General features: G+C 44.0%; 1 protein-coding gene across 1 annotated transcript; it reads right to left on the bottom strand.

Moving 5' to 3' along the window:
- Positions 1–8,020: 8,020 nt before the first annotated feature.
- On the bottom strand, positions 8,021–14,094 carry wnt9b (wingless-type MMTV integration site family, member 9B). Its single transcript, XM_053852057.1, has 4 exons — positions 13,949–14,094; positions 13,429–13,682; positions 10,680–10,945; positions 8,021–9,423 (listed from the first exon to the last, which is right to left on the bottom strand). Exons 1-4 carry the CDS (start codon positions 14,032–14,034, stop codon positions 8,965–8,967), a joined length of 1,065 nt encoding a protein of 354 aa, XP_053708032.1. The 5' UTR covers positions 14,035–14,094; the 3' UTR covers positions 8,021–8,964.
- Between the last annotated feature and the right edge of the window lie 359 nt (positions 14,095–14,453).

Here is a 14,453-nt window from a genome sequence, read left to right as displayed (position 1 = left end):
CACTATGAAGCGTGTCCCCGGGGTAGTTTTTGTCAGTTAGCTCTTATTGGTCTTATTTTCCCCCCACAGATATGTGTCAGAACCGTCCTGTCTGTGCACCCGACGGATTATCGGTGTCTGGCAGACCAACACCATCAGTATCAAGCGTTTCACTGTGAGGTAAGGTCACATTTTAGTGGATGGATGCCTTGGAAAAAAGAAAAAAACCACAGATTATGACACTGACTAAGGTGTGTGAACGTGTCATGAATGGATTTCCCAGAAGTGTTGAGCATTTCACAATGCTTTTGGTGAATTAGTGGGCGGAAAATTGTCCTGCGGCTTTGACTGGATCTCAATATCTTAATGTACTCTTGATCTAAAAAAGTTAAATTACATTAAGTGTCGTCTATCGCAAAGACAGATTGTATCAATTTCAAAACGGGTAAAATGGAGTTTTTTTGTCACACCATAGGACACTTGATCAAAATAAATGGTTCTCTTAACAAATATAAGTTTTTCATCTCTCAGAAGCAGTAAACCTCCCAAAAAAAAGAAAGAAAAAAACTGCTGGAGCTCTCCTGAGTTGATGGTTGTATCTCCAGGCGAGATACTTCTCAACAGAGGCCCTCTTTCACCCATCCCCACATGTCAGAAGTCTTAAGATCCGTTCATGCCACTTCTTGCTTTCGCTGTTCATCGTTTTTTAGTTGTCATAACACCTCCCCAGGGCAGCTGAAGGATGTGCCCAGGTTTAACACTGAAAATGGTCGAGAAATTCCCAACTGGCAAAAGATGCAAGAGTCACTTCTCCATCTCAGGTTCACAGGGTTTTTATCCTTTCGACCTCTCTCTTTGAGCCCTTAGGAAAGGATGAGATGAGCTTACTGGTGTTCCTCCACACCTGAGCACCACAGGCAAATGGGGCGAAACTGAGGTTCCAGTCTTCATGTCACATGATGACCATAAAAAAAGATCAGATCGCTGTAGAACACCATATTTTGGCAAAGTATTGTCTAGTTTCGGACAATATTTGTCCCACCTTTTAATGTGTTCTCTGTAATGTGTAACTTGAACTTCACTTTGACAATTTCAATTGTCAACTATCTTCTATGTGATGATTCTTATTTTCAGCCTTTTCAGAACAGAGAAGCATCAGTTTTATGTCATATATTGGCGAACCCAAATGTATCATAGAGGAAGGAAACAACTGCATGGAAACTTTGAGCAACACCATACTGCATTTTCCTGGTCATTTTATTCATAAAAATTCAAATGAACTCTTCACATTTTTAGTGTATCACTTGACCTTAAAAGTGATTCACAACTGTTGTGTATATACTATATTCAAACTGTTTTGGCTGCTGCAAGCACAGGTCACTCGCAGCAGCATGACCTCTCCTAAACTTGTGGTGGCCACAAAACCTTGATGCAACTTCTTCACTGTGTTGCGACCCATTAATACATTCATTCATTCACTAGCTCCGCCAAGGAAGGTTTAGTGATTATCGTGTAGGCAAAATAAATTCAAAATAAATGTAGATTATGGGACAAGGAGCAGGTGACAAAGTTTGTGTGGTGTTTTTTGGAAAAAAAAATGTCATTCTGTTGGGAGTAGAGCTGCAGTCCCAGCTCTGCTCATTCTTCTTTCATGTGTTTCTCAGGCAAGTTCTGAGACGCTTCTGCCACCTACTGTGCAAATCAGCTCATTTGAATTTTACATTTAATGAAATTTCAAAGGTGAGAGGTGAGTGGCTTGGTCGGCATTTTTGGATTCCTTTCTAGTTAAGAATTAAAATGTCATTTAATACCCTAAAAATAAGAATATTCACAGATCATCCTCTGAACCATTTATTTATCTGTTGTATTGCATGTTACGAGACATTCTGTGTGTAAATGTAACCCCCCCACCCCATTGGTTCCCCGTCTTGTGAGCTGGACAAGTGGCTAAAGTTGCCACATAATAAGATGCTAATACGATTCTCATCGAGTGAACCCAACTGATGACTAACCTATGTCTTAATAAACTGCATCCAGTCTACAACCACAGGTTATGTGAGGGACCTTCGTATCCCATTCATCGCCTCCTGGCTCCTCCAACCTAAGAGTCTTGTTAAACTCACAGACCAAGTCTTGACTTTTAAAAGTTTAAGCGTGTCAATGGTGGGAACAAAGTACAACTGTTAGGATGAAACCTCCTCCCTCTATCCAAACTGAATGTTATTGAATTACTCCCTTCACAACTTAAGTTAATGATGTTTTCCCGGCAATATAATACATCATAATTCAGCCGTGATTGCCTGAGACAGACACGGTGAAAAGGCCAATTATCGGGAGCAAAAGTGCCGCGGGTGCACAGTTTTTGGATACCAGTCATTTTTGGAAGGCACACTGATCTTCTCGTGAGCCCTCGGGGAGGTGATCCACTCAACTTTGAAGCGGTGATGAGACGCTGAATGAAAGCAAATGAGGGCCTGTCAAGGTCGACAGGAGGAGCTCATAAGCTTCCAGTTTCTCAGAGTCGATCCTGATGAGGAAAAGGTCCCTCAGCTTTATTTGTGACGCTGCAGACAGACACTTTTCTGAGCGAGCCGCAGCGATAAGCCTCATTGTTTTGCTTGTTTCGTCATTCTCTTTCCGTCCTCCTCCATTTCTTTTGACCTGAAGCGGCGTGGCGCGATCACAGAGCTGTCAGAGCTCAGACAGACGCGCAGCCCGTGGCCATACCACCTGTGACACTCAGACCTCTGAGGATGAGAGATGCTGTCCACCTCAGAGGCTCAGGCATCGAGCTCCCCCTGCCAGGATTATTCCGCAGACTGACAGCTTCCTACCCACAATCCTTCGCCACTCTCAACTTAATCAAAGTGTGCGGTTTGCAGACTGCAAGCGATAACAGGAGTCGATTGAATCTAATTCTGATAATGACAGTGATGATTCAATAAGAAGTCACTTCCATGGAAACCCAGCCAAACAGACAGGGTAATTGCGTTTGACGTCGACATTCCAAATAATAACAGACAACATTCCAGACTTATTTTTCCCAAACCTTTGCTTGTTGAGAGAACGCTCAGCTCTTCTGCTTTTATCTGGGTGTTTTCACTTGTGGAATTGTGCATGTGGGAAAGTTTTGTTTTTGGTTGTGATGGAGGTCAGGGTCTATGCGAGTGTGTGTGTTGAGAGATTGGAAAAGGAGGACCGTTCGTCGAGCGGAGGGAGTCGGTCATGTTTGTGTCTCAACATGTGCTATCACAGCGGCTGCAGGTGTGACTGCGAACACTGATGGGAAGAGACGCTGGCAACGGTTCCCTACGATTGTGATTCACCATGAAACGTAATGGTCAGTGGCCTGTCAGCAGCTCAACAGCGCCACTGCTGTCCCTGAGCGTCTTCAGTTTACAATTTCCATAGTCTCAGTAGTTTCCTTGACTGTGTCTGTTAACCAATGTGCCCTGAAAACTTGATCAAATTTGGTTTCCCCAGTCCATGTGTGTTCTGACGTGTTCTCAAAATTGGTCCTTGGAATGAAACCTTTCTCAGTTTGTTTGCCAGTTCAGCCTTTGAAGGCTTCTTATTTGATTGTTATTTGTGCACGGGCCTGTAGTCGTCCCCCATGTACGACAGCTCACATCAAACCGTTGTAATGTTGCATTCGGATCGCGTGGAAACAAAACAAACAGAAACACAGTCAACTGAAAAAGCTGTTTATGAAAGAAAATCCTCCTCACAAGGAGCACACTTCCCCAAAGTTAGGTCACCTGAACTGAGACAGTTTCAACATAAAGAAAACCACAAGTGTCGACGGGTCTCAATTGTCACAACCAAACTTGTGCCCACCACCAATAACAGCAGAAAGGGTCACATTTTGATTGTGACACCATGTTCTGGAATCGGTAGGCGAACCCTAATGCAGGTGTGTAACGGTTCAGTGGTGTCTCTGTTGACTGTGTGCTCCCCTGCCGTCTGGACTGGTACGTCCTCTGAACCTCGTGTTCTACACACAGATCTGGTCTCGACCAGAGCAATACCTCCTCTCTGTGTGTTTGTGTGAGTGTTAAATGAGCCATTTCTTGCATTGTAAAATGCGTAGATTATACAGTATGAATAGAGTACTGTTGTATAACGCTTGTTTTGGACCAACTTAAGAATCAGTCTTATTAGCTGGCATCTGGCTTTATCTGGTTACAGCACAGCACTTATGTGAGCACCGCCCGGTGGTTCATCAACAGCATCAGTTTAGAGGACTGGTGAGGTGGGCTGGCGTAGAAGTCACTACATTTTGTGGTTTTCACTGTTTTTTTGGAAGGTTTTGCAAGTTTCCTTTTTCTACGACACAGCTCTGTTCCACTGTACTTTAAACACAACATAAAGCTGCCGAATCCTGTTCGACTATGTGACGAATGATCATGAAATTTTACTGTACCATCTGCACTCCTGGGTGGGAGTCAAAGATACAGCTCTTATCTTTAAGTCTTCAGTCACAATAGGGGACTTGTCTTTCTCGCTGAGCTTCCCTGATTGCAGCTTTGGTCCCTTGTTCAAAAAAATAGCTCTTAATGCCCGAAATCTAAGTGCCCCATTTGTCATGTTTTAGAGCTAGAAGATGCAATAAAACCTTCTGCATTCTGAGTTTGATTCTGGGAAGTAGTTTTATTGATGTTGTGTTTTTATAAGGTCATGAGAAGTGAGCTGCTTGGAGGTATGGACTGTCCCAGCTCATTGTGACCAGCGCCTGTCTGTTTTCGGTGACATGATTTTAATTTTTTTTCATGGCATATCATCCGATTGGCACATGGCAAAAAGAAAAAACCTCACATTATTAGGGTTTGCTCATGACTTCAATTGTGGCGGAGGGGATCTAATCTGACACCTAGCGTCTGAAACACCTGTAACTGTGATCTAGTTCTTTTTTTTTAATTTTTATCAGGGGAAGCCGTTTAGATTTTCCGAAAAACCTGGTCCAAACAGTGAAGAAGTAAGCCTTAAATGCTGCCACTAGCTTGAAAGTTCAACTCATCTACAGGTGTTTTGAGGGACTGGGGAGTAAAAGCTTCCTATTTGCTCCACTTACAGTTACTTCATGTGCTGTAAATCTCCTGGAGACCGTCATTTACTAGACTCAGTGGTGAGGATGGAGGTGAGTGCAGTGTAGTGTGAGAGGAGTGCCTCTGGGAAATGTGTCAAAACATTGGCTGCTCAATAAACACATGACCCAGGTGTAAGTCTCCAGCATTTTGAACAGACCATCTCAAAGTTGCTGAGGGCCTTTCAGTGACAGTGACTGGGTGAAAATTGTTTTTACGTTCACAGTGTTTCTCCCCCTGCTTCTGGGTGACTATCGATCATTTTCGCACCTCTGTCTGCTTCGTTGACCATCAGTCATGAGCGCAAGCTCATCAGCCACCCTGAAGAACTCAGCCCTCGCCCGGGTCCAGCCCGGATTCAGACCCCCCCATCGAGGTATGCACTCAGCCTTGTTCTAGCTCTAGGCGGTGCGTGTTCTTGTTGTGGGTTGAGCAATTGCATTACTCATTTCACATTCCAAATTCCTACCCAACGCTGCCTTCACTGCTCCCACGTCCCACACTTTTCCACAGCAAATCCTCTTGTATCCTCTTTATCGTTTCATTTTCTCTTTGCGATCGCGGCTTGTAAGAACCAGAGTCAACGCTGATGCTATCAATGAACCTACTCTTGAGAGGCGGAAGCCTTGTTTAGATCTTTGACCTGGGGCTCAGAGGTTCCTATTACAAGACCAGACTAAGCTTAGCGTCCTTGAGCAAAGTATCTACAACCCTTCCATGCTTCGGTTAACATCTACTGTTCTACATAAATGGGTGATGTATAAACCTTGCAGCTACGTAAGGCAGTTATGAATATTATCTTTGATGCTGAGCGACTTGTCTATATTTAAAAAAAAAAAGCCAATTCCTCTTCACCCAGCCAGCGGCGTAACCTCTACCTGAACTAACCCTGTCCACACACAACGGATTGTGTTACCGCCAGCGTCACCCTACATTATCTGTTTCACTCCCGGTGACACACAGAAGCTTGTACAACAGTCATGTCAGGTGACTTTAGCTTCCACCCGCACAAACGTACTTGACTACAAACACACTCGCATATCAGTCTCGCTGAGCTGACCACAGGTGCAGGGACTGCACACAGGCAACCACACGCACGCACACATGCACACACACACATATATATATATATATACCATATATACATGTAAATATGTATATGTATGTGCCATGCAAAAACTCTGCCTTCACCTGTCTGCTGTCAGGATAGTTCAAGATATTGCACCCCTGCTTTGTGCAACCCCCCACCCCGCTCAAAAGCCACCACCCTGGGGGCTTGTGCGTGCGAATCCGGCTATGGACTCGGCAGCCCCCGTTGCTGCACCCCCTCCACTCAGTAGTGAGGGAAATGAAGGCTTTAGGAGTTCATTATAAAATAACAAGAGGAGCAGCAGGGGATCAGCCTCCTGAGGCCACAAACTATCCCTTTCTCATCCCTCCATCCTCTTCTTTTTTCCTCATGTCTTGCAATATCTAAACCGCTTGCGACATACTTCATATTCCTCATAACTGGTAAGACGTTTTCTCCATAAGCATTCCTGCCCAATGAAGTTAAATATTGATCTGTAATATTATAATTCCAGAGTTAATATGGTGAGTCAGTAGTTTCGACGCGTGAACTTATTTGACCCTTTTCATGGCAGAGAACACTTGCGCATTCATTATTGTTTTTCTGCAGTGCTCATCTCATTTTGGGCCAAGAGTGGAAATTAATTTTCCTCTCAGGGAGCACTTGCGCAGGTCCGCGCAGATCAGACTGCGTTGATATCAGACAGATAAAAACATGTCTGGAGGAGAGTCAATCGGCCGTTTAAAGTGATTTTGAGCGATTAAAACATGTCATTTTATAACAGGAAGGTCTGCCTTGAGGTTGTCAGAAGTGGTGGCCAAGTCATACAGTCAGTGTTTCAGGTTGCAAGTTTTCTTTTTTTTTTTTTCAATTTAACCGGGAAGCCCACAACTAAGGCATGACTGACAAGTTCATCTAGAAGTTTCAAATTATTGTGCAAGATCCTCTGAATATGAAAGCCATTTTTTAAAGTTCTCAAATCAAATCTTTAGTTTGGGCTTTGTAATCTTCCCATCTTTTGTGTATATAACATCTGTGATACGTGTAAATTTGATGCCAAACACTGTTCTTGGTCTCGACCCCCCTCATTTGTTTCGACTCGATCTCTGTCCCTCAGAGTCATTGCCTTGGACTGCGTATCGGTCTCCATCTCAACTGTGTTCAGAGGAGTACTGGTGAACACCTGAAGAATTCCCTTTCTTGTCTGTAAGAAGTATATTGTATAAGCTCGTGTGAGAATAAGTCTGCCAATGAACGGACCAAGATATTCTTCAACACACTTAGAACAAGGTCATTCAACTCATGAAAGCAAAGCTAATCTTTTTTAAAATTGTCTTCTAATTCACCAAAGTACTCCTTTAGTTCATCTTTTATAAGCGACAATCATGAGCAATTATTGTAATAACACAGCGACATCAAAAGCATCCCAACAATGGTCGACTCTGTGCCGACGTCTTTCAAGCAAGAGGAACACCGTGATGCAGAGATAATGGCACGACTGTCGTTCAGGCGGCCGGCGATTTCAGACTTTCTTAGGATCCATCAGGGGTCAGTGTTTACATTTGTCGACGAGCATTCCTCGCAGTCATCTTCTTTGTCATCCTCGTCATTATGATTGTCATCAGTGCGAGCGTGCCGGCCAGAGGCACAACACCTGTACGCGTGACTCCCGCCCACCGCCTCACCTCTGTGGGCGGTGTGAGGGTGATGCAGCGAGACCACAAGCCTGCAGATGAAAGGGAAGGGCAGGGCGGTGTCAGCAGGAAGTGGTTGCCGAGTATCGGACAGGTGGATGGGTGCGTGCGTAGGGGTGTTTAGAGGACACGCGGACGTCACATATAAACATTTATTCACTTTAAATAGAAACGTACATGCTTAGAAAAAATACTTTTGAAATTCCAAATACATATCCAGTTTAGAGAAAAGACATTTACAGAAACGTCACCTGGCCTTGTTAACAAAAGACAAGGTTTATTTACAGATTGAATAACTGCACTGGTCGTCAATCTCATGGATATTCGGCCAAAAAAAAAATGATGCAGTGAGGTAGAAAATAAAGATTCCACATTTTCACAAGACACGTTTATGTCCAGTTCATATTTACAGCTCAGATTCAGTCAGAGGAAAACAAACTAGCCGATATATAGCCGATAACATATGCACTTTTGACCTGTTGTTTTGGAGCCTGGTGATTTTCTTTCAATTGCTTTTGGGGGAGGGGGATAAATGCTCCGACTACAAAGGACAACCATGTAGCTGAATTAGAGTCAAATTAGCGATCGAGTCAGGCAATTTGAAACATGCTTTGATGGCAGAGGAAAAAAAGGGGCTCCTTTTATTCCTGTGCATTTGAAGACCTTCTCTCTGTTAACCTACTTTGTTTGCCGTGAGTGCACATTCATGTTGAGATTTCCATAGATATTTCCATAATAGCAACCGAAACCCTGCACGGCTTTCTGCACCATCATCCCCAGTGGCTCTCCTGTACACGTCTTTTGTTTTGAACCAAGTGCTTCTACTACAGCAGTGAACAGGACAGACAGTTTGACTGAGTTTTTCAATCTTTGTGGTGACACTTTAATGGTTACAGCATGAAGCAGCAGCAGCAAAGGTGAACCAATAAATAGTCAAGTGTAAAAGTTATTGCAGGCTGCGTTTGACGTCCAGTTCGGTACCAGTTCTAAGAGCTCTTTTCCAGAAGGTTCAGTGCATCAGTTGCGAACAAAAGCGGTGGAAACATCCTCATACACATGATTTATTCCTCTCAAAATAACATGCATCTCGTAAAGTGTGGTTTAGATGGAGGGCAGTTTTTATTTTTGGTCTCCGTGTTTAGTTCTTGCAGGTGTACACCTCTTCTTCCCTCACGCAAGTCTGACATTCCACGTGGCAGCACCAGCGGACCTGGCAGTGGCAGGACAGGCTGGTGAGCCTCATGGCCGTGTTGTAGCCGCGTCCACAGCACAGGCTCCCGCAGCTGGTGTCTTTGGCGCACGAGCGTCCACCCGTACCCGGGGAGTATCGGGAAGGTCTACAGAAGCTGGGCGAATCTTCTAAGTAGACCACGTCAGTAGTGCGAAGGCTCTGGCTTTGCCGCCGCGGTCCGGCCAATTCCGTCTCCCCGGTGGCCACGTTGGTGACGCTTAACACTTTCACCGCCGTGTCATAGCGGAACTTGAGCAGACGCCCGGTGTCGTGGAACGGAGACAGCTGCTTCCAGCAAGTCCGTACCGCACACGAGCCGGAGACGCCGTGACACTTGCAGGTTGTTTTCAGGCCGCTCTTCACTGCCTGGAACAAAAAAAAAAACGGCATGGGAGGGGAAAAAAGGGAGATGTCAGTCCTCTCATTTTGATTCATGACCTGAGCTCTTATCTGGGAGGTATATCTGCTCAGAGTCAGCCAGTTTCCTGCAGGGTGGGATAGGGGGTTGGAGGTGGCGGTCTGCTGCTAGGATGCCTTCAGCGCATCCCAGTCAGAATGTAACCCTAATGGATTGCAGAGAACCGTTCTGTATGTCATATTTCATTTACCGTGCATTTCTCACTCGGACAGTTTTGGCAGATGCTTCTCTTTCTCCCTCTATGTGTTGAAACTAGCTCTGTCTCCCATCTCTCTTTCCTGAAGCCTGAGGCAGAGGTGACAAACAGTGCAGACAGTGGAATCTCTCCACCCTGTTCTTTGTACATGCCTGCTCATGGAAACATTGATAAGAATTTTATGCAATAAATGCCGGATATGTAGCAGCGGTCGGCGACGGTGGCGCGTATTTAGGTTAATAGTTCACCGAGGTTGATGGTCAGCGATGAGAGCGTGATCACTCAGCCGGTGAGGGCCAGAGACAGGTCATATAGTGCAGTCTGAGGAGGAGGTCTGGGCCAGAGGGGACTTTCGGGGTTGAAAAGTTCTCCTGAGTACCTCCCTTTACAGGTATGAACCCCTCAGGGTCTTTAACTCGGAGATGGGGGGACAGCAGCCACTTCATGTTTTTGTTAACTCGCCTCCTGTTCTGAAGTGAGGAAAACATTAAGCTTGCTGAAGAGGAGATAAGATGGTCGCTTAGAGTTCTCTTCCTGTTTTTTTTTTTTTTTTAACGTTCCTCCCTAACCTGCGTGAGGTGTGAGCTGCTGGACCCCGAGGCCTGCTATTTCAGAGCTACACAGTGGTGGTTATGAACATTAGGTGGATTTATGAAGAGCGCCGTGATTTAGTAAGTGGAAAAAAATGCTCGCTCGTATATTAAAAAGAGGCCACGGTTATAATCGTTCTCTCCGATATGAGACCTTTAATTTTGTGTTGGCCCGCACAGCAAGCTTTATCATGCCTGAGAAACACCTGGCTCCAACCCTTCCACAGCCGTCTCGTCTCCACACCGCCACCTCGCCCACTGCCTCGCCGACGACTACGGCAAATTAGGGGGCGTATGTCTGGCTGGCACCACGGAAAATATACAGGTTGAAGTTGTGTACTGATGATGGCTGTAATTGCCATTTGAAAACTGACAAACAAACCGAGCTCACAGACGTAGGTTGGTGCCTTAAACTCACCCGGATTCCCACGTTGATGTTGTGCGCGTCCACTTGCGCCCTCAAGTCCTTGCTCACCCTCTTCTGGCCGAGGAACTTTTTGAGGAACTTGGTGCTGTATTTTAGGTTGTCCCCGCAGACGCCCCACTGCCACGCTTCTCGGTGCTGGATGCCCGGCGACTCGTCGCATGTGCACCTTTCCATCCGACCCGAGCTGCAGGCCTTGGCCAGCGCATGGGTCAGCGCTGCTGAGGACACTGCCAATAGGAAGGCTGTCTCTTTGAATGCTAGAAAACAAGAGGATTGGATGATTGGTCAGCTCTGTTGAAAAATGTATCTCATTGAAATATGCACTGAAAAATGCATTAACTCTAATGGGTTAATGTAATGTTAAATGTACTAAACACAGTGTTTGAGGAGGAAAGAATTGAAAAACAGATAGCTTCTATAATACCTCATGATTTTCAAGTGTCTATGTGGGTGAAGAGGCAAGTGCAGACAGGGTGACTGGAGAGTTGCAGTTGATAGCTTCGTAGAATTTAACCTGTCCAGTTGCAACCCACACACTGTTTTAGTTTAACACCAGTTGGCTGTTGTTCCCGAACAGAACAATCATGTGATAAAACAGCCATTCAAACACAACTAAACCATGTGTGGGATAAAAGAAGCTCTCCGATGTTTGACCATAATGGGATTTACCCTGCTAAAACACACTTACATTTGACCTGGTCAATGCAAAACAAAAGTTATTTCTCTTCAACTTGCTTTGGAAGCTAAAAGCAATTTGGACCTATTCACAAGTATTAAATGTCTGCTGGCAAACCAGTCGACTCATTTTGTTAGTTCACCTGTGAGAGTGTACTCAACAACGATACATTTGGTGCAGAAAATGACTCATTCAGTTGAGGCAACATAAATGTGATTTTAACCAAGACAAGGTAGCAAGATATACTTCCTTTTTTATAGCTAAATTTGATCATGCGATCCAATGAAGTACATGAGTAAACATTGTACTAGCAACTTAATATAATGTGAAATAAAGCAGCTACAATATAATCTGAATACAAGAAAGTTCTGATGAAAGTGGGAGACCATATTCGGTCTGAAATGCCTCCTAAAGTGACAACCTATCCAACATGAAAACACTCTCTAGTGTCGAGTTATAGCAAGTACCACCATCAAAACTTTGATTTTAAGTTTGCTGAGGACTTTCTTTTCTAAACATGTGATAGCACAGAATCACTAACAGTCGTCTTTGTCATGGCTGGCTCTAACCTCCGCTTTGTTTCTCCCTGTTGTGACAATATCCCTCCTCTAACCATCAGCACCACTTACACAAACTCGTATTTGGCCGCACTCACGGCTGTCACCACTGTTTATTTTCATCCAATTAATTATTATTTTGACTAGAAAGGATTTTCCCAGATGAAAGAGGGTAATCACGCCACCCTTTTCCTCTGGGAATGGGCGCTTTCCTCCAGATAAAAATAACCACAGGGCTCGAACGCTCTCCACCACACCACAGTCGTTGGCTTCCTACTCCCTCATTACTCTCCTTGCTGACCTGTTCGTGTTCTCCCACACGCTGACATCCATATGCATAAGTTTGACAGAGCACTTTATAGGTATTGAGCTTTGGGCGCTATGTAAGTAGTCGCCTCGCTCTATATTGGCAGTGTATCTGATAATGAGTGTAATAAAAGCTTTGTTTGCACTAAGAGTTTTGAGTAGTTGGCAAAAGAATGAAGACATCAAGACACTACACATAGACCTCTGTAAACATATCAAACAACGTGAGTAAAAAAAGAGTCACAATAAAATGTAAAATAAAATAAATGTTTTTGTTGAATGAATCTCATAAATAAACATATGTAAAAACAGTTGACTATTTAGGAGGATACAAGCAGGCAAGGTAAAAAGAAAAAAGTTATAAAAGATTTAAGTGAAAATACAGTATTATCAAAAGTTGCGAAAAACTAAAGGATTGTTTTGAATGTATGAAAACCATTCTTTGTTTTCGAAATTCTCTGCTCTCAAGTAACTGTATTTTAAGCTTCTGTGTCGCAAATGATATTGATCATTGTGCATATAAAATATTGTCTGTGTCCAGAAACTCAACAAAATATTAATGCTGGGATGAAAAAGTACATTTGCTCATGATAAGACTCTGTAGTCTACGACTGAATATGTAGAATAAAGCTGAGTTAAAAATAAATATAATTAATATTAGATATTATAATACAAATTCCCTTCAAGTTCAAATAACACGGTGATTGTGTTGAGTTTATATATATATATATATATATGAAACGAAAGGTGCAGCTCTTGATATTTTAAAAAACAATACGGCTGTGGAGTGTAAATATAATGAAAATATTCGCATCTGAAATTGTGCGAAAAATGAAATAATAGTGAAATTTCATTTTCGTAGAAAATAAATTGAAATAATAAAGAAATAAATAATAAATAAATTAAATAATTCCTCAAGTAGGATGAAGAATTTCAGCAAAATAATAGTTATATGTTAGATGATGTTTCTGTCTTCGAGAGGAACTATTTGTAAAACATAAGTAATGAACTTAAAGACCTTTATTCCTAAAATAAATATAATTTAATTTTCAAAAGCTCAAAGCGGTCGTCATTTAAAGCTTGGTACAAAAGTTAAATGCAAATTGCTGTCTTATGTTATCCCGACATTTGCATATCATTGTGGAATATTCACAGCAACATCAGAAGCCCGCACGCATGAATCTTTGATTTTAATGCTCACCTCTTTTCAGGAGGCTCCCTCGACCGTCCAGGCTGCAATTCCAGCGTTCGTTCCTGAACTGGTACCGACACTCCAGCAGGCTGAGCCGCACCGACTCCCGGAGCGTCTCGGCCAGTCCGGGCTCCCGGCGGCACAGACGCTTCTGGCGCCGGGTGAGTGTCATCTGCTCGCACTGCTTCAGGTGGGCCTTGCCGTTCGGAGGCTCGTTGGAGAACGGAGCAGGTAGAAACACCAAAGGCTCCCTGCCTGTCAGCCTTGGAAACGACAGCAACGCACCCGCGTTAAAAACATCTCATCTCATCTTAAAGCGGACCTGGTGATGTAAATACCAATATACTAAGTGTAGTTAATATTTAGAACTATTACTTTTTAAACTATTTTATCATAGCTGTCTAATCTAAACGATAGATAACAACCAATGTGAGACGGTCTCAACAATCGGTGCGTAATTACGCGTGCGTAATCTGGCAATCTAGCCGCAGACAAGCGCTTCATTGATAAGAAGTAGTGAAATTCTGACCCAAAATAAGCTGCGGTGTGCGTGAGGAGGATGAGGAGCGCAACGAGTCGCAGTAGGCAGGCGGTCCGTGGGAGCCTGGAGCGCATGGTGCCGGGCGGGCGCTGCTCTTCATCTCGCTGACTCTTCCACGGAGAAAGTTGGTGCCGTGTGTGCGGCGCACCTCTTTAAGGACCCACACGCATACACGCACTTTCTATGGCCAACGCCAGCGGTCCTCGGGGAGGCAGGGCCCTTTGGAGGCAAGAGGGAGGGTGACGCGCCATCATTCTTCTCTCCCACCGCACCGCCACCCAGGTGGATGCAGCTGTGTTTTTACCTGCTCCAATATGACAGTATAGCCCCCCGAATTCCACTCTACCTCACGCGTCCTCAAATTAATCTCGCTTGTAAAACATTCCACATAACAATCCTATGTTCCCCCGTGTGCTATTATTGACGTTAGAAGCGAGTTATTAAATGATAATTATGACTTATTTACCAAACGTTAAAACTAATAAATGGAGAC

The sequence above is a fragment of the Synchiropus splendidus genome, chromosome 19, assembly GCF_027744825.2.
Source record: "Synchiropus splendidus isolate RoL2022-P1 chromosome 19, RoL_Sspl_1.0, whole genome shotgun sequence".
Taxonomy (NCBI): Eukaryota; Metazoa; Chordata; class Actinopteri; order Syngnathiformes; family Callionymidae; genus Synchiropus; species Synchiropus splendidus.
This window is presented reverse-complemented; position numbering and strand designations above follow the sequence as displayed.

Coding starts and splice junctions, on each gene's coding strand:
- wnt9b (XM_053852057.1), bottom strand. CDS start 14,034: ATGCGCTCCAGGCTCCCACGGACCGCCTGCCTACTGCGACTCGTTGCG. Junction 13,683..13,948: donor CACACCGCAGCTTATTTTGG/GTCAGAATTTCA, acceptor GTCGTTTCCAAG/GCTGACAGGCAGGGAGCCTT. Junction 10,946..13,428: donor AGGGAGCCTCCTGAAAAGAG/GTGAGCATTAAA, acceptor CTTGTTTTCTAG/CATTCAAAGAGACAGCCTTC.